Here is a 16,864-nt window from a genome sequence, read left to right as displayed (position 1 = left end):
CAAGCTCCTGTATCTCTCCCTGCCCCGTCTACTATGGTTCCTGGAATTATCCCGCAGGTTCTACCCTCTGGACCAGTCCCAGCCTGGATGTGGGAAGGGAAGGCTCTTGAAGGAGAGGCTGTGGCACCACTAGGTCCCTGGACTCTACCCGGGGGGCTTCCTCTTAGCCCCGGATGTGGGAAGGGAGGCCCAGGATGCCAGGGCCAAGGATGTCTTAGCCAAGACAGGAAGCCCCACACTTGGAGGCCTTAAAGAGAGAGCTGAGGCAGAGGCATGTCATTCGTGTCCAAAATTTGGCCTGCTGAGTCCACGGAGAGGGTAAGTGACAGTGGCTCCCACCTTTAGGGGCAAAGCTCGGCCTCCAGCCCCATCCCCCATGGGGACCCAGGGTTTCCGATCCCACACATTCTGTGGGCCTGACCCTTCCCAGGTTGGAGAGGGGCTGACCCAGCTGGGGTCTCTCGGTTCCCTCTTGCAGCACCTACAGGATGAAGGCTCTCTCCCTCCTCCTCCTCCTCCCAGTCCTGGGGCTGCTGGTGTGTGGCAAGTTGCTGTGTCCCATGGATAAAGCCATCAGTGAGAAGATCCAGGAAGTCACCAGCTCCCTAAGTGAGCGCCCTCGCATCCAACCTCGGCTGTGGCCTCAGGGGCCCCCCTGATTCCTGACATGGAGCGAACATCAAGCCAACCCCAACTCCAACCCCAACCAAATCTCAACCCCAAACCCAACCCAACGCCATTTCCCACCCAGCTCCACCTTTAACAACAGCTCCAAACCCTCCTCCCTCCAAAACACCCACCTCAAAACAGAATCTTGGGAGGTGATGCGCTCCCGACCACCTGGGCCTTCCCCAGGGGCGTTTTCTTGAGCCCCCTGCCCATCTCCAAACCACCAGGGCCTGGGCAGCATGAGATTGGGGGAGGGGCAGCTCGGTTTCACAGTTACCTCCGTCACTCCTTCCATAGTTCCTGAGGCAATAAGGAACATTGGCCTGGACTGCCGGAGTGTCACCTCCAGGGGGGACCTGGCCACGTGCCCCTCAGGTGAGCACAGAACCCGTTGTCCAGGCTCTCAGTTCTGTTCTCAGTACCCCATAACCCCCTCCCCTACATCCAGCCTCTATCTCTCTAGGACCACGGAGTCTCAGCCTCTACTTCTGCAATGTCCTGGTCTGCACTCCCAGCCTTGTCCCTTCCCCCAACTCCCGGACCCCATTTCCTCAGGACACTGGTGTCCAGGCCCCCGGCCTCCCCGCCGCCCACGCTGCCAGCCCCCTGGAACCCCAGGCCCGCAGCCTCTGGCTCAGAGTCCAAGCTCTCTCCTCCTCGCTCCCCCTCGCAGGTTTCGCCGTCACCGGCTGCACCTGTGGCTCTGCCTGTGGCTCGTGGGACGTGCGCGCCGAGACCACGTGCCACTGCCAGTGCGCCGGCATGGACTGGACCGGAGCTCGCTGCTGTCGCCTGCGGGCCGAGTAGCCTAAGGTTGCGCTTGCGGGGGGGTGGGGCGCGGGCCTGGGGGCGTGGCCAGGCCTCGGAGGGGCGGGGTCCTGTCTCAGAGGGGCGGGGCTGGAAATAAACCTCCGAGAAGATGATGGAGAAAGCCTGGGCCCTGTGCTGTGTCTTCTGTGGGGTGTGGGTGACTGAGCTGGCATCTTCAAAAAGAGCAAGGCGCATAGGCGCCGGAAGGAGGGAGGTGGGGGACAGCCGTGACTTTCTTCTTCCCCATTCCCCCCTCCTCCCTTGTCCGCCACTTCTACTTCCAAAAATGGGGCCTTAACTTCCTGTAATGACAAGCACATCCAAGGCTCATGGCCTTCTTCAGGAGGGGAAGGGAGTGTAGCCTTTATTTATTTATTTTTGGCCACACCGGGTGGGCATGTGGGATCTTAGTTCCCCGACCAGGGATCGAACCTGCGCCCCCTGTATTGGAAGCACGGAGTCTTAACCACTGGACCAGCAGGGAGGTCCCGAGAGTGTTACCTTTGAGGCCACCTTGACAGTCACCCTAGGGTCTCGGGCCTCCTGGGAAGTTGCTGGGCCATTCTCCCCCGCTGCTCACAATGAAGCCTCATCTGGGATCTGGGTCTGGACAGGACAGGAACCCCCCCGCCCCCTACCCCACATACACTCCAGGGCCTCAAGCCACCAGCAGCCCCAGGGTCAGGGTGCATCCCTGAATCCATTGCTGAGTCCAGAGTCTGGAGCGCCATCCCTCACTCCCCACCTGCATCAAGGGACATTCGTACCCCTCATGAACACTCAAATATGAAAACACAGGACAGGGGACTTGTTTGCTCTTTGGTGTATCCTGGTGCTTAGAAGAGAGCACGGCACATAGTAGGTGCTCAGGAAAGTGTCTTGAATAAATAACCACACACACAGGTGAATACACCACCTAGGTACACACACTACACGTATGTACACAGTTACACATGGCCATGTGCACACACAGTACACAACCCAGTTACCACTGTCACACAAAGACACCACGCCCACAGACACACACATGCCCACTGTGGAGAGGGACCTAGGGACACATAGACACATGTATGCCTTGGACAGACACTCGTGCTTCCAACATCAAGTCCCCACCCCAGCTTGGATGACGTTGGTCTCTGTCTGGAGTCAAAGCCCTAGAAGGCAAATCCTCAGCATTGCTGCGGGCACAAATCCAGGTGATTCAAGGTCCGGTTTCCTGAGAATCTTAACCCAGGAGTCTCAAAATCCAGCCCCTGAGAGATGCAGACAGAGACTTCAGAACACTTAGCGCCCAGTCTTTTTTTTTTTTTAATTATTCTTTTTTTAAAATTAATTAATTAATTTATTTATTTTTGGCTGCGTTGGGTCTTCGTTGCTGTGCGCGGGCTTTCTCTAGTTGCGGTGAGCGGGGGCTACTATTCATTGCGGTGCGCGGGCTTCTCACTGTCCTGGCTTCTCTTGTTATGGAGCACGGGCTCTAGATGCACAGGCTTCAGTAGTTGTGGCATGTGGGCTCAGTAGTTGTGGCTTGTGGGCTCTAGAGCTCAGGCTCAGTAGTTGTGGCGCACGGGCTTAGTTGCTCCGCGGCATGTGGGATCTTCCCAGGCCAGGGCTCGAACCCGTGTCTCCTGCATTGGCAGGCGGATTCTTAACCACTGCACCACCAGGGAAGCCCCAGTGGCCAGTCTTAAGAGGGGCCCAAGACTTAGACGTCACAGACCCCAGCAGCACACTCCAGAGGCTGGAGAATGGGTGACAGGGTGGGTTTGTGGTTTTCAGGATGTTTTGGACTCTCTTCCCACTGACAACCACCCCCTATGATGGTACACCCACCTGTCTGATCATGGTAGTCGTGAGCTGAGATCACACAAACACTCCCCGTGCCCATGGAGCCCACCAGACCCCAATCCAGGGATTCCCCTCCCAGGTCCTCCCTCCTAACCCCACCTTGGCCATGGGGTTGGAGTGGGACCACTGCATCAGAAGAGAGTTAAGGACCAGAGAGGGTGAGTGTAGTACCTTGCCCATTCCGCTCCCTCACTGTCCCCTGACCCTGATGAGAATGCCTCTTTGTCTCCAAGACCCACAATTGTCCCCCTGTATCTGGACCCCAAGAAGAGCCTCTTTAGAGGTCTCAGTTCCAACACAGTCATCCTCCTGTCTCAGAGTGCAGACTTCGGCAGGCAAAGCCCCTTCTTAAGCCTCTTTCTTCATTTGCCAGCAGCCCAGCCCCCTGTAGTAGCCAAGATTGTGCTAGTTGCAGGTGCCGCACACCCCCCCCGTCAAGCTAGCTCGAGCTAAAGTGGAAGGACATTTCTGGATTATGTAACTGAGAGGCTCAGGGTTAGAACAACAGACTCAGGTATGGCTGGATCTAGGGTCTCAGATAATGTCTCCAGGACCCAACTCCCTGTCAGGTCTGCTCTCCTTAGTGTTGGCTTCACTCTCAAGCAAGTTCTCCCCTGTCACAGCACCAGGCTTATATCCTGGCAGTCTGACAAAGGGGAAAAAAGAGAGAATGCCCTTTTTCCTGGTTAACCCAATAAAAGCCTCAGGCTTGGGGACTTCCCTGGTGGTCCAGTGGGTAGGACTGCGTGCTCCCAATGCAGGGGGCCCAGGTTAAATCCCTGGTCAGGAGACTAGATCCCGCATGCATGCTGGCACAACCAAAATAAACAAGCAAACGAAAGAATCCCAAAAGGCTCCGGCCTGAGTCTCATTGGTTGAGTCTGGCTCATTTGCCCACCCCTGTGCCAAATTTTGGACTTTGATTGGCTGGGCCTGGATCATGTGCTCACCCTAAACCAATACCTGGTTAGGACACATTTTCTTTCTTAAAAGAAAATCGAGACTGTTGCTCCAGGAAAGGATCTGGTCAGGCAACCCCATGGAGCCCTCTTAGGCCACCATGACATGGTTGCTTGTGGGTTTCCAGTTCCGGGACTACCTTTTTCTCAAAGTCCAGAGGGCTGGAGCCTGGTCTTAGCCTCATCGGAGCCAGGGAAATGTGTAATGCCACGGCCCCGCCCCCTATGCCTGTCCATCAGAGCAGAGCCAGTTCCCCATTGGTCCATCTCTTCTGCGGCTATTACATCAGCAGGGGCGGGATCACATTTCTCAATGGCTGACTTCTTTGTAAGAGGAGATGGAGGAGCTGGCATCTAATCATTATTAAATTGATAGTCCTTGAACAGACAAGATTGGCAATACTTTAGGAAAGAGAACATTATCCTCACCAGCCAGATCTCGGGGACCATTCCAAAGTTATCTAGAATTTAATCACATATTTTAAACCTAAAACATACTCACTTTCCACACATAGAAAGTTTTAAACTTATTTTTTCCAAAGGGAGTGTAACAGAGCAGGACCCTACGGGGCCTTCCCAGGACAGACACCACCTCCCCCCATGTCCTCTGCCTGCCTCTTGTCTGTAGAAAAACTTTAGCCAAAGAATAAATTTAATCAGAGAAATGAAAAAATGCAGAAGCAAAGGAAAACAGTCAAACAGGACAAAATAATAGTCTTGCCATTAAGCAAAGTCAGGACCTTTAGTTCCTCCTCAAGGGCTATAGATAATATTCTGAGCCATAGGCTTTGAGCTGCTTAGTGGATACCAAAACCCCTACCAGGTGGGGGAAGTTAACTACGTGATGACCAGACTGTAGCCATGACATAAGCTGCCCCATCTTACACGATTTTGAGAACTGGCCTCAAGGAAATGGGAACAAACCAACCCTGGAACTGAAGATTAATTGTACTTAAGACAATCCAGATGACATTGATCAGACCACTGCATGACCAACTTCAAGGTGATTGTCGGAGCCGACTCTACTGTCTCTGCATGTAGCCCCCTCCCTCCATCTATCCACCCCTGAAACTCCCCTTTAAAAGCTTTTGCCCCCTGATCGGCAGCTGGGAGATGTCTTTTGGACATGAGTCTGCCTTCTCCCCAGGTTGCTGGCCTCCTTTCTTTTCAACCAACACTTGTCTCTCGAGTATCGGCTTTTGAGTGGCGAGATGCCGAACCTGAGTTCAGTAACAGGAGAAAATTATAATACTCTAGACCAGCACTGTCCAATATGGCAGTGAAATGTAGCCAGTCCAAGTTGAAATGTGCCTTAAATGTAAATACACGTTTGGTTTTGAAGACTTAGTACCCCCCCCCCAAAAAGGTAAAATATCTCAATAAACATGTGGTTCACAAACAACTGATTAAAAAATAGTCCAAAAATCTAAACAGACATCTATCCAAAGAAGACATAGAGATGGCTAATGGGCACATAAAAAGATGCTCAACATCACTAATTATTAAAGAAATGCAAATTAAAACCACAGTGAGATATCCCCTCAACTTATCAGAATGGCTTTTATCTAAAAGCCTACAAATGACAAATGTTGGCGAGGATGTGGAGAAAATAGAACCCTTATACACTGTTGGTAGGAATGTAAATTGGTCCAGCCACAATGCAAAACATTATGGTGGTTCCTCAAAAAACTAAAAATAGAACTAATATATGATCCATAAATTCCACTCCTGGGTATATATCCAAAAAAATGAAAACACTAATTTGAAAAGATAAATGTACCCCAATGTTCATAGCAGCATTATTTACAATATCCAAGATATGGAAGCAACCCAAGTGTCCATCAACAGATGAATGGATAAAGAAGATGTGATATATATGTGTGTATATATGTATATAAATATACATATATACACACATACATACGCACAATGGAATATTACTCAGCCATGAAAAAGGATGAAATTCTGCCATTTGCAACAACATGGATGGACTTGAAGGGTATTATGTTTAGTGAAATAAGCCAGACGGAGAAAGACAAATACTGTATGTTATCACCTGTATGTGGAATCTAAAAAAAAATTTTTTTTAATGAATGTATATAAAGAAACAGAAACAGGGGCTTCCCTGATGGTGCAGTGGTTGAGAATCTGCCTGCCAATGCAGAGGACACGGGTTCGGGCCCTGGTCTGGGAGGATCCCACATGCCGCGGAGCAACTAGGCCCGTGAGCCACAATTACTGAGCCTGCGCGTCTGGAGCCTGTGCTCCACAACAAGAGAGCCCGCGATAGTGAGAGGCCCGCGCACCGTGATGAAGAGTGGCCCCCGCTTGCCACAACTAGAGAAAACCCTCGCACAGAAACGAAGACCCAACACAGCCATAAAATAAAAATAAATAAATAAATAAATAAAGTAATATTTTTAAAAAATGAGATAGTTTAAAAAAAAAAAAAAAGAAACAGAAACAGACTCACAGATATAGAGAACAAACTAGTGGTTACTAGTGGGGAGAGGGAAGAGGAAGGGACAGTGTAAGCTTAAGGGATTAAGAGATACAAACTACTATGTATAAAGTAGATAAGCAACAAGGATATATGGTACAGCACAGGGAAATATAGCCATGGAGTATAGTCTATAAAAATATTGAATCACTATGCTGTACACCCGAAACTAACATAATATTATAAACCAACTATACTTCAATTTTTAAAAACCCTGCCAAAAATCCACGTGTGTTTCACATTATACTTCTATCAGAAGGCACCGCTCTAGACTTAAAGAAAAAATTCCTTACATACTTTGTCTCATTTTAATCCCCAGTTCTCAAGGTCAGGTAGACACAAAGAGAGATTTAAGACGCCTAGACAGAGTGGAGACAGTGTGCGTGCATGAATATGTATAAGCATGCAAATGAGCATGCCACGTGTACACGTGAGCAGATATGCGACTGGGGGTATTCAGGAGTGTGTGTGTGTGGGTCTGGGTAGGCGAGCAGATGTGTGGATGAGGGTGAGTGTGTTTCTGAGTGTTTCTCTGTCAGGGGTCTCCAGCTGGAGGAGGAACTACTTCCAGGGTTAGGTCAATGTGATGTCTGGCGTCAGTCCCAGATGTAGGGGTGGAGCTCCAGTGGTTAGTCCCATTGCCTCATATCCGTTCCTCTCCTCCAAGGGGCCTTGAAGAAGTAGAACTTCTCAGGGTGGAGCTGAAGGGTGGGACTAGGGCAGCGGGAAGGTAGGTGTGGGGACCTAGGAATCCTGCCTCCAAGGCTGGATACCCCTGCCCCCAAAGGTGGGACTCTGGGGTACCACAGCATCTCCCGTGAGAGCAAGAGGAGATGGGAGGATGAGGTTTACCCAGGTAGACACACACACACACACACACACACACACACACACACACACACAGAGCTTCCTGTAAAGTTCCTGACCATCCTCTTTTTAAAAAAAACTTATTTTATTGAATATAATTGACATATGACATTGCATAGGTTTACGATGTACAACATGTTGATTTGATACATTTGTATATTGCAATATGATGATCACCATTGCATTAGTTAACACCTCTACCCCAAGTTCCTGACCACTCTATTCTGTTTCTGGGTCTATGGGCATCTCTTCTTGGTCCTCCCTGAGACCTCTGGTCTCCTAAGATCCCTCTCTAGCCGGGGTTGGGGTGAGAATGTCCCAGGGTGGGAGGGTCCTGCATCCCTGAAAAGAGGAGGCTGACCTCTCCTTCCTCTCCTCCACCCCAACCCAGAGATTTCCTCATCTGCCCAGACACTTTCTGGTGGGTGGGGTTGTGTGTAGACAAATTGGCAGGCTGGGGACTACGGAGGCCGAGGAAAGCTACATGAACCAGGAGATCAAGATGCAGGCGGCAGCCTTCAAAGACAAGAAATGGGGGTCCCCAGACAATAAAGAAGGTTAGACACCTTGGGTGGGGAGGGGAGAGGTCAAGAGGGAGAGGTTCGGATGGGAGAGGTAAAGAGCTGAAAGTGGGGGCCAGAGGGTGCCTTCCCCCACCCAAAGTGTGTGTGTGTGTCTGTTAATCACCCAAATGTTCACTCACATCCTCTCCACTTAATCAAGATGTAGATCTTAGTTCCCCACTCCTTATCTTTACATCCAGAAATTTGTTGTGTGCAGGGCTCCGTGAACCAAGACGTCTGAGACCCCTCTCCCACCCTCACCCTTGCCCCAGCGCTCTCGGCAGCTTTCTTCAATCCCTCTCACTGACCTGCCCACAGGTGCAGATGACCCTTCCTATGAGAATATCATCTTCAAAACCCAGCAGCAGCCAAAGGGCAGTCATTCACCAGCCAAGAATAAGGGTAAGCAGCCGCCCACAAGCCCACATCACACAGCCTTGGGAGGGGCCCGTGGGAGGGACAAGGGGCGGTGTGTGGAGGTCAGGGTCAATGGTGTGGGGTGTGGTGGCATCAGGGCTTGTGTGTGACAGCGGTGGGGGGGGTAGCTTTGAGGAGGTGGTGATGATGATGGTGTGATTGTGCCGGTGGAGGTGCTGGTGAAGGTCTGGGTGTTGGTGATGGTGAGTAGGGGACCACGTGGTGGGTCGGGACAGAACCACCTAGACAGAGCTGATGAGGGTGCTGATGAGGTTCTGGTGATGGAAACAATGCTGGCAGCAACGGGCATTGACGTTGGTGGGTGTTGGTGACAGGGATGTTAAGGGGGGCGTGATGGTGACAGCGTTAGGGATAGTTGCTGGCGGCACTGGCCGGGGTGCATGTTGGCGGCAGTGTTGTTGATGGCCGCAGCTGCTTACGGTATCGGGAACAGTGGGTGTAGGTGAAGAGCTGTCGCCGGTGTTACAGTCAGCGCTGATGGTCTGAGTGGCAGTGTTGGGCCCTGGAGATGACCTGTCCTGCCTCTACCCCCGTTCCAGCCCAGTCCAAGCCACCCTCCGACCCCGCCCAGGTCCCCCGTTGGTTGCCTGGAGCCATGATGAACCTGTATGTTCTCCTCGCTGTGTCCTGCGTCATCCTCTTAGTCTTGGTCCTGGTGAAGAGTGAGTGTTTTGTTTTGTTTTGGTGGTGGAGGAAGGGGCTGGGGCAGTGCGGAGGGGTTCCCAGGAGCTGGGGCGGTCCAGTGCCGCTCTCAACTGCAGACCTGAGGCGATTCTAAGGTTTTCTGGCCTCCCCACCCCATCCTGAACAGATTCCGAGATGTCCCAGGAGCTGCTGGTCTTGAAAAGGGAGCTCCAGAACGGTGAGGGAAGGACCTGGGTCGGGGTGGGGGTAGGGAGAGCAGAGGTGACACAGACAGCCCTTATCTGCACCCGCAGTCTCTCTTTCGGTGGGAGAGTGCCAGGAGGAGGGGAAGAAGCGCTGGAGCGATGTCGATCAGAGCATCAAGGCGGCCAAGCAGAGCATTGACATGGTCAAGAGCAAGGTCCATGAAGGGAACCAGAAACTGAGGACGCTGGCGACAGGTGCCCTTAGAGACCTCCACTGGGCGAATTTGCCGCCATGCCCAATACTGGGCTGGGTGCTGGGGAGCCGAGGGAGGGGACAGCAGGGGTCCTGCCCTTCCAGAGCACAAGGTTTGGCGAGGTGATGGATGTCACCCTCCGAGTCACTTGGGGAGTATATAACTGCATGGGAACTCCAAGTACATGGGCTGTGTGGCACCCCAGGTTGGGGGCCGGGCAGGGAGAAGGCTTCCAATAAAGCTAAGAAAGCCCCACCTCAGCTTTTTCGTGTCTCTCCCCAGTCTCAAACATAAACGAAATCAAGACTACATTACAGGAAATCCTCCAGATGCTGAAGATGTCAAATCCAAGTAAGTTGGGTCCAGGGGAAGCAAATGAGGGGCCCCCTTGGATTTGGCCCCAGATTCTCTTTCAAGAGTGGCATCTGTCTGACCTCGGGTCTCCACCCTTCACCCCGCCCCCACCCCGCAGAGCCCACACCTCAATAAAAGAAAAGACATCAGAGCCCTGGCTGCACCTCGGAGGACAAGATAGCACCTCTCGGTGAAGATGGAAAATGGGGGCCCCAGCCTGGTCTGATGCTGCGCTTCATCCCACGTGTAGAAAATCACGTGTCTTGGTGAATGTGTTGTGGAGTTGCGTGTGGGCATGTGTGCTCGTGTGTCGGGGTAAGCACTTCACGGAGGGTGGGTATTTCAGTGTTTCCCACAGGAAGGTGTTATGGGTGAATGCTGAAGGTGGGAGTCATAGCGAGTGGGGTGTGCAACCCTTTGTCACTGTACATGTGATGCACATGTGTATTGCGGCGTGTTGTGAGTGTAATGCATGTCTCCGTGGGTGGCTGTGACACACAAGTGTGTCACTGTGGGTGTTGGTGACACGTGTTGCACGTGCCCATTTCAGCGTAAACACATGTGTGTCCTGCGGGATGTTGCGTGATGGAGGCGTGAGGGGGTGGGGTGGGCACACCATGGGAATGTATCACTGTAATTGTGGGTATGTGCCCTGTCACAACCACCTGTCACGCTGTGCTGGCCTGAACAGGTGTGTGTCAACACGAGTGTGCCTGATTATGCCACCGAGGGTGTTCAGAGCGTGGACCCGCATGTGTCCATTTGTTTCTGCACTCACATTCCGTGATTCATGATGATAAAGGCCAAGGGGAAACAACGCGTCTTTCAGATCTGTTATTGCTGTGGCTGGGGAGCTTTGGAACCTGGTAGGGAGGGTCTGTAAGTGTTCCGACTCGGAGAATGAGAAAGGTCACACGGTGAACACGTGGACGTATGCCAGGAACCCTGGGGGCACGAGGGGGCATGAGAACCAGTGTCCCCAGTGGGTCCCAGTGTGTCCATGAATGTGTACCCTGGGAGCGACTGAGTCTCTGCGCCGCTGAGTGTGTGCCCATGAGGGTCTGTGGCCTGAGATGTCCAATGTCTCCCTAAGTGTGCATGGGCCCACGGTGTATGAGCCCCTGAGTATGTACCGTGCTCGTGAATATATCTGTCCACAGGGCATGTATTCATGAGCGCACATGCCTTTAAGTGTACTATGCCCACGGCTCATGGATGTACGTCCTCTGAGAACTTGTGCCCACGGACATGCGCATGGACCCTAAGACAAGTGGACATGTGCGCATGGACATATGCGTGTCCCTAAGACAGGTGAGTGTGTGTGCATGGGCATACGTGTGCCCCTGAGACAAGTAGACATATGCCCGAGGACGCACATGTTCCCAAGACAGAGACATGTGCCCATCATCAAATGTGTGCTCCTGAGCAGATGGATGACCCGTGCCACTGTCCCCTTGGTCACGGGCCAACCAAGGCCAGCGAGGTCCCTGGCCCGGGCCGCACCCCTCTGTAGGGCCGCACGGACACGCGCGCCCCCGTGCGGCCACTCTCGGGAATCACAGAGCGCGCCCCGCCCGTCCCGCCTCGGCGCCTGCGCACGCCGGGACTTTTACGGCGCCGTAAAGCAGCTCGGCCGAATCGGCTGCCGCAAGTCCCGGTGAGACCCCGCCCGCCACCGCCCCTCCCGGCGCCGTGCCGCGTCCGGTCCCCAACCCCTTTCCGCGGGTCTTTGGGTCCTGGGTCAGGGTCTCGGCGTCCACGATCCCCGAAATCCCTCTTCGACCCACCCCGGGGGACCACGAGGAGGGTGGGCTCCTTCCCTGTTCCTCTGCCTGGTCCACGCCGGGGCCGGGGTCGCGGGATCCCGGTCTTTCCACGGCTTAGCTCACCAACCCCATGGCAGGTGGGTGGAGGGGTCTCAACACTCCTCCTCCCCTCTCGCGCGCTGGGCAGTCCCCATGTAGGCAGCTGCGCACCGGGGCAGGGGCGTCCTGTAGCTCCTGAGATTCCCCTCCCGTGGTCTTTTCATCCCCCACGCAGACCTGGTTGGGGCCCTCTCAGCATCCCCAGACCCTTCCGGCTTCTGGCCCGGTCCCTGCGTAGCGGGGGCGGGGTTCTCAGTTACCCCTCCCGACCCCACCCTTAGCAGGGGTCTGTGTGTCTCAGAGCCCTTGGGATTACCCCCCGCCCCACCCGCTGCCATTCCCATCGCTGATCCACTTTTTTTTTGGTCTCAGCACCCCCTAGGGATTTTCCCAGCAACCCCCTTCCGGGTCTCTCGCCACCGACAGCTGTGGCTTCACGCCCTGGGATGGGAGGATCACTGCGCCCCTTCCTGGCTCCCCTGACCTCCGGGTCCGACAGTCCGCCCCCTCCCTCTTTCCACGGTGGAAAGCACGCGGGTTGGGGGGTTCCCAACGCCTTCCTTGGCCGCCCCTCCAGTCTTTTTACAAACGCAGGCCCACTCAAAGAGGCATGCTTCGTGCATGACAAATTGGTGCTGCCCGAGGGTGCGGGTTTGGAAGGGTTCCCAGCATCCTCTCCTGGCTTCACCCATGTGTCTTGCCTGTTCCCCAAGCCCCCAACCCTCCTGGCCGTTGGTCTCTACACACCCCCTACTCCTCTCTCCCAGTTTCTCTGACTTTCCGCAGGGGAGAGGCAGGGAAGTTCTCTTCACCCAGGGAAGTCAGCGCTGTTGCTGCTGGAGCGCATGGCGGGGGCAGGGATAGTTGCCAGTGTACTCTCACGGCCCCCCATCCTCGTCCCCTTCCTGCCCTAAGTCTGACGCCCCCCTCCCCACGCACTAGTTTTCTGGTTACTCGTACAGGCGGCGGAGGGCTTAGGACGGTGCTTTGAACGCACAAGGATCACCTGGAACTCGAGGGTTGAGGGGGTGGTTTCGAGCGCCCCCTTCTGGTCCCCCTCTTGTCTCTCCTCCCACCTTCCCCCTCCACCCCCCTCCCTCCCAAATCCTCTCCTCGCCTAGGGTACAAGCCTACCCCCTCTCCCGTTTGGCCGTCGCTGGCTAGGCGTAAGGGAGGTATGCTTTACGCGCAGGTGGGTACCTCCTTTCCTTCTACTCCTCTCTTCCCACGTGGGAAATCACTGATGGAGCGCACAAGGGGGGTGGTTGAGAGGGGCTCCTTCCCGCCTGTGACACCCACGTTTTCTCGTCTCCTCGCAGGGCAGCGGCGGCATGGAGGCGCGCTTCACGCGCGGGAAGTCGGCGCTGCTGGAGCGCGCGCTGGCCCGGCCGCGCACCGAGGTGAGCCTGAGCGCCTTCGCGCTGCTCTTCTCCGAGCTGGTGCAGCACTGCCAGAGCCGCGTCTTCTCTGTGGCAGAGCTGCAGGCTCGCCTGGCCGCGCTAGGCCGCCAGGTGGGCGCCCGCGTTCTGGATGCGCTGGTGGCTCGCGAAAAGGGCGCCCGGCGGGAAACCAAGGTGCTGGGCGCCCTGCTCTTCGTTAAGGGCGCCGTGTGGAAGGCGCTCTTCGGCAAGGAGGCCGACAAGCTGGAGCAGGCCAATGACGACGCCCGCACCTTCTACATCATCGAGCGGGAGCCGCTCATCAACACCTACATCTCCGTGCCCAAGGAGAACAGCACGCTCAACTGCGCCAGCTTCACGGCTGGCATCGTGGAGGCGGTGCTCACGCACAGTGGCTTCCCCGCCAAGGTCACGGCGCACTGGCACAAGGGCACCACGCTCATGATCAAGTTCGAGGAGGCGGTCATCGCCCGAGACCGGGCCCTGGAGGGCCGCTGATTCCGCCCCCCCTCCCCCCGATAAAGGATGCAGATAGCCCCCTTCCCAAGCGTGTCTTGTGTCTTGTGTGAGGGCCTCAGAGATTCGCTCAACACCTTGACCCGGAAATTCCTTGGCGGTGCAGTGGTTAGGACTCGGCGCTTTGGCTCTTTCACTGCCGAGGGTGCGGGTTCAATCCCTGGTCAGGGAACTAAGACCCCGCAAGCCCCGCAGCGTGGCCAAACAAAACAAAAACAAACACCTTGACCCAGACCCCTGCCTCAGGCTGCTGAGGGATGCCAAGGCCCAAGCGTGTTTATTTATTATTATTATTTTTAAAAATATTTATTTATTTGGCTGCTCCAGGGTCTTAGTTGCGGCATGTGGGATGTTTTAGTTGCGGCACGTGGGACCTAGTTACCTGACTGGGGATCGAACCCGGGCCCCCTGCATTGGGAGCGCGGAGTCTTAACCACTGGACCACCAGGGAAGACCCCCAAGTGTGTTTATAGTACAATGGGGAGGTGGGGTGGGGGCAGAGGGAAGATAAACCAGGCCCAAGGAGCTGCTGGTATGGCTGCAGTAGGGAGAATGCTGGCACCTTCCGGAATCGCAGTTGGAGGGCATCCCTCGGCTGAGGAGGTGTGGAGCAGGGTATCAAGGTGGAGGGATCAGGCCAAGGGAGACTCCTTTAGACCAGGGGCTGGCACACTTTTTCTGTAAAGGACCAGAGAGTGAATAGTTTGTGCCCAGCAGCCTCTGTCCAACTACTTTGTGCTGTAGACAGCAGTAGGTTAAGGAGTGGGAGTAGCTGTGTGTCTAGAAAACAGACAGAGGGTGATTGTTTGTCAACCCCTCCCCCTTTTTAAAAAAAATGTATTACTTATTTTATTTTTGGCCACGTTGGGTCTTTGTTGCTGCCCGCGGGGTTTCTCTAGTTGCGGCAAGCGGGGACTACTCTTCGTTGTGGTGCGCGGGCTTCTCATTGCAGTGGCTTCTCTTGTTGCAGAGCACAGGCTCTAGGCGCGCGGGCTTCAGTAGTTGTGGCACGCAGGCTCAGTAGTTGTGGCTCGCAGGCTCTAGAGCACAGGCTCAGTAGTTGTGGCGCACGGGCTTAGTTTCTCCGCAGCGTGTGGGATCTTCCTGGACCAGGGCTCGAACCCGTGTCCCCTGCCTTGGCAGGCGGATTCTTAACCACTGCACCACTAGGGAAGTCCACAACCCTTTTTTTTTTTTTAGACCCTTGCTACTCAAAAGTGTGGTCCCGGGCCTCGGTGTCAGCATCCTCCAGGAGCCTGTCGGAAATGCAGACCCTCAGGCCCACCCCAGACTAACCACTCAGTCTGCATTTTAGCGAGGTCCCCAGGGGAATCCTGTGTGCAAACTGGGGCGGCTGCCCCCCTCCACCCCCCAAGAGTTTCCAATTCTGCAGATCCAGGGTGAGCCGGGGATTTGCATCTCTAACAAGTTCCTAGGAACTTCTGATAACTCCAGGGGCTGCACTTTGAGAACCCTGGCCTTAGAGACCTGGTTCTCAAGGGGAAATAGGCGGGGTCACTTAAAAGTCATCTGGGTGCTTAAAATAGTTTGCGGTTCATCTCTAAACACATGACCCCGTTACCTGAACACACGTTCCTTGTTGAAAAAGGAAAACAATTACATTTCGGGCAAACTGCCCTTTTGCCCACCACCCTTGGTCTCTTGATCACTCCTCACACTTCCCGCCAGCCCAATGAAAGCCCTTCAGGACTTTGGAGGGGAAAATTTCTTCACATTTTCGCTTCCCCCCCGACGCCCCTGGCCAAGACCTGAACAAGTGTGTTTTGAAGGGGAATCTCAGGTGCTTTTGGCTGGGTCACCCTCACTGCTTATGAGCAGGGTTTAAGGGTGGAGTGGGTGCAGCTTTTCAACTTGCTGTTCGGAGGGCAGCACGAGATGGGGAGATGGGGCGGCGAGGGGGGTGGGCGCCAGGCTTGGTCAGGGGCATTTTCAGTCATCTCAGCAAGAGGTGGGCCTCAGCACACTGCAAAGAAGGTAGTGTGTGTCAACAGGATAAATGAAACTACCACTGTGTAGTGCACAGATGATCAGGAAATGGCTGTTGGCTGGGGGCCGGGGGGGGGCCCAAGGCAGCTGGGAGAGGGGGTGGCCAGGGTAGCAGCGTGAATCTGGGGTGAGGGGGCAGTGTCAGTACAGAGACAGAAGCCACAGGCCTAGAGGATGTAAAGCCAGCGGCTGTGGTACCTGGGAAGCTGGATTTCAGAGGGAGCTGAAGGAGTCACCTTTGGGTTGAGCAGCCCGAGGTCCTCAGGGACCCTAGTGAGAGTGGCTTCCCGGGGCCCCCTGGGGCAGGGGCCAGATTGCAGGAGCGAGGGGCAGGAGGCAGGGATGGCAGGACCAGCTCCATCCAGAGTCCCAACAGTAAAAGATGCCCTAGAAAAAGAGGGCAGGAGGGGAGGAGAGGTGGCTGGTCCCCAGGGGATGCTCGAGAGCTTGGGAGCTGCGAGAGGAGGGTCCAGGGTCCGTTGCTTCCTGTAGAAGATGCGTAGGGACTCGTGGAGAAGGGAGAAGGTTTGGAACAAGCTGTAGGATTGTGTAGCCAGGCACCTGTTTAGGGCAAGGGGAGGACCGAGAGAACGAACCGGCCGCCGTGGTCCTACAGGTTCCCATCACAGCGGCTCTGACTTCGGATGCTTGGGACTGAAGCCCCCAGATAGGTGGGGTGGGGGGAGTGAGGAGGACGAACCCAGCACCAGCCCTCGGTGAACCAGGCAGGCAGCATCCCTTGTTTCACAGGCCCCCGAAGCAGGTTCCGAGAGAAGGTCTCACATTAATTTAATTCAACAAATATTTATTGAGCGCCTACTATGTGCCAGGCTCTGGGGACACAGCTGAGAACAAAACAAAGGCCCTTGCCAACCTGAAACAAACAGATCGGTAAATTACGCATTCTGTTGAAAGGAGAAGAGTGCTGTGGTGAGAAAATACAGTGGGGTAAAAGGCGTGGGGAGTCAGGAGGTGTCATTTTAA

The 16,864-nt window shown here is 54.7% G+C and overlaps 3 protein-coding genes across 5 annotated transcripts; all 3 read left to right on the top strand.

Annotated features, from left to right (window-relative positions):
- The first annotated feature begins 173 nt into the window (after window positions 1-173).
- On the top strand, window positions 174-1,476 carry RETN (resistin). The gene is given in 5 exon segments (XM_059919857.1): window positions 174-209; window positions 212-318; window positions 479-609; window positions 967-1,044; window positions 1,343-1,476. Coding segments are annotated over 5 exon segments (486 nt in total).
- A 6,661-nt stretch (window positions 1,477-8,137) lies between these two features.
- Window positions 8,138-10,299, top strand: MCEMP1 (mast cell expressed membrane protein 1). Its single transcript, XM_059919855.1, has 7 exons — window positions 8,138-8,210; window positions 8,535-8,618; window positions 9,194-9,316; window positions 9,466-9,516; window positions 9,593-9,739; window positions 10,021-10,089; window positions 10,211-10,299. The coding sequence occupies exons 1-7, from the start codon at window positions 8,138-8,140 to the stop codon at window positions 10,225-10,227; spliced, it is 564 nt and encodes a 187-aa protein (XP_059775838.1). The 3' UTR covers window positions 10,228-10,299.
- Window positions 10,300-11,711: 1,412 nt separating this feature from the next.
- Window positions 11,712-13,899, top strand: TRAPPC5 (trafficking protein particle complex subunit 5). 3 transcript variants are annotated; one of them, XM_059919853.1, is made up of 2 exons: window positions 11,712-11,749; window positions 13,277-13,899. In XM_059919853.1, the coding sequence occupies exon 2, from the start codon at window positions 13,289-13,291 to the stop codon at window positions 13,853-13,855; it is 567 nt and encodes a 188-aa protein (XP_059775836.1). In that variant the 5' UTR covers window positions 11,712-11,749; window positions 13,277-13,288; the 3' UTR covers window positions 13,856-13,899. The 3 variants fall into 3 exon arrangements, with proteins under 3 accessions (XP_059775836.1, XP_059775837.1, XP_059775835.1); XM_059919854.1 differs by lacking the exon at window positions 11,712-11,749 and adding an exon at window positions 11,798-11,995; XM_059919852.1 differs by lacking the exon at window positions 11,712-11,749 and adding an exon at window positions 12,359-13,149.
- Window positions 13,900-16,864: the final 2,965 nt, after the last annotated feature.

The sequence above is a fragment of the Balaenoptera ricei genome, chromosome 3 (genome assembly GCF_028023285.1).
Source record: "Balaenoptera ricei isolate mBalRic1 chromosome 3, mBalRic1.hap2, whole genome shotgun sequence".
Lineage (NCBI taxonomy): Eukaryota > Metazoa > Chordata > Mammalia > Artiodactyla > Balaenopteridae > Balaenoptera > Balaenoptera ricei.
Note: the sequence above shows the minus strand (reverse complement) of the source record. Positions and strands in the feature narration are given on the sequence as shown.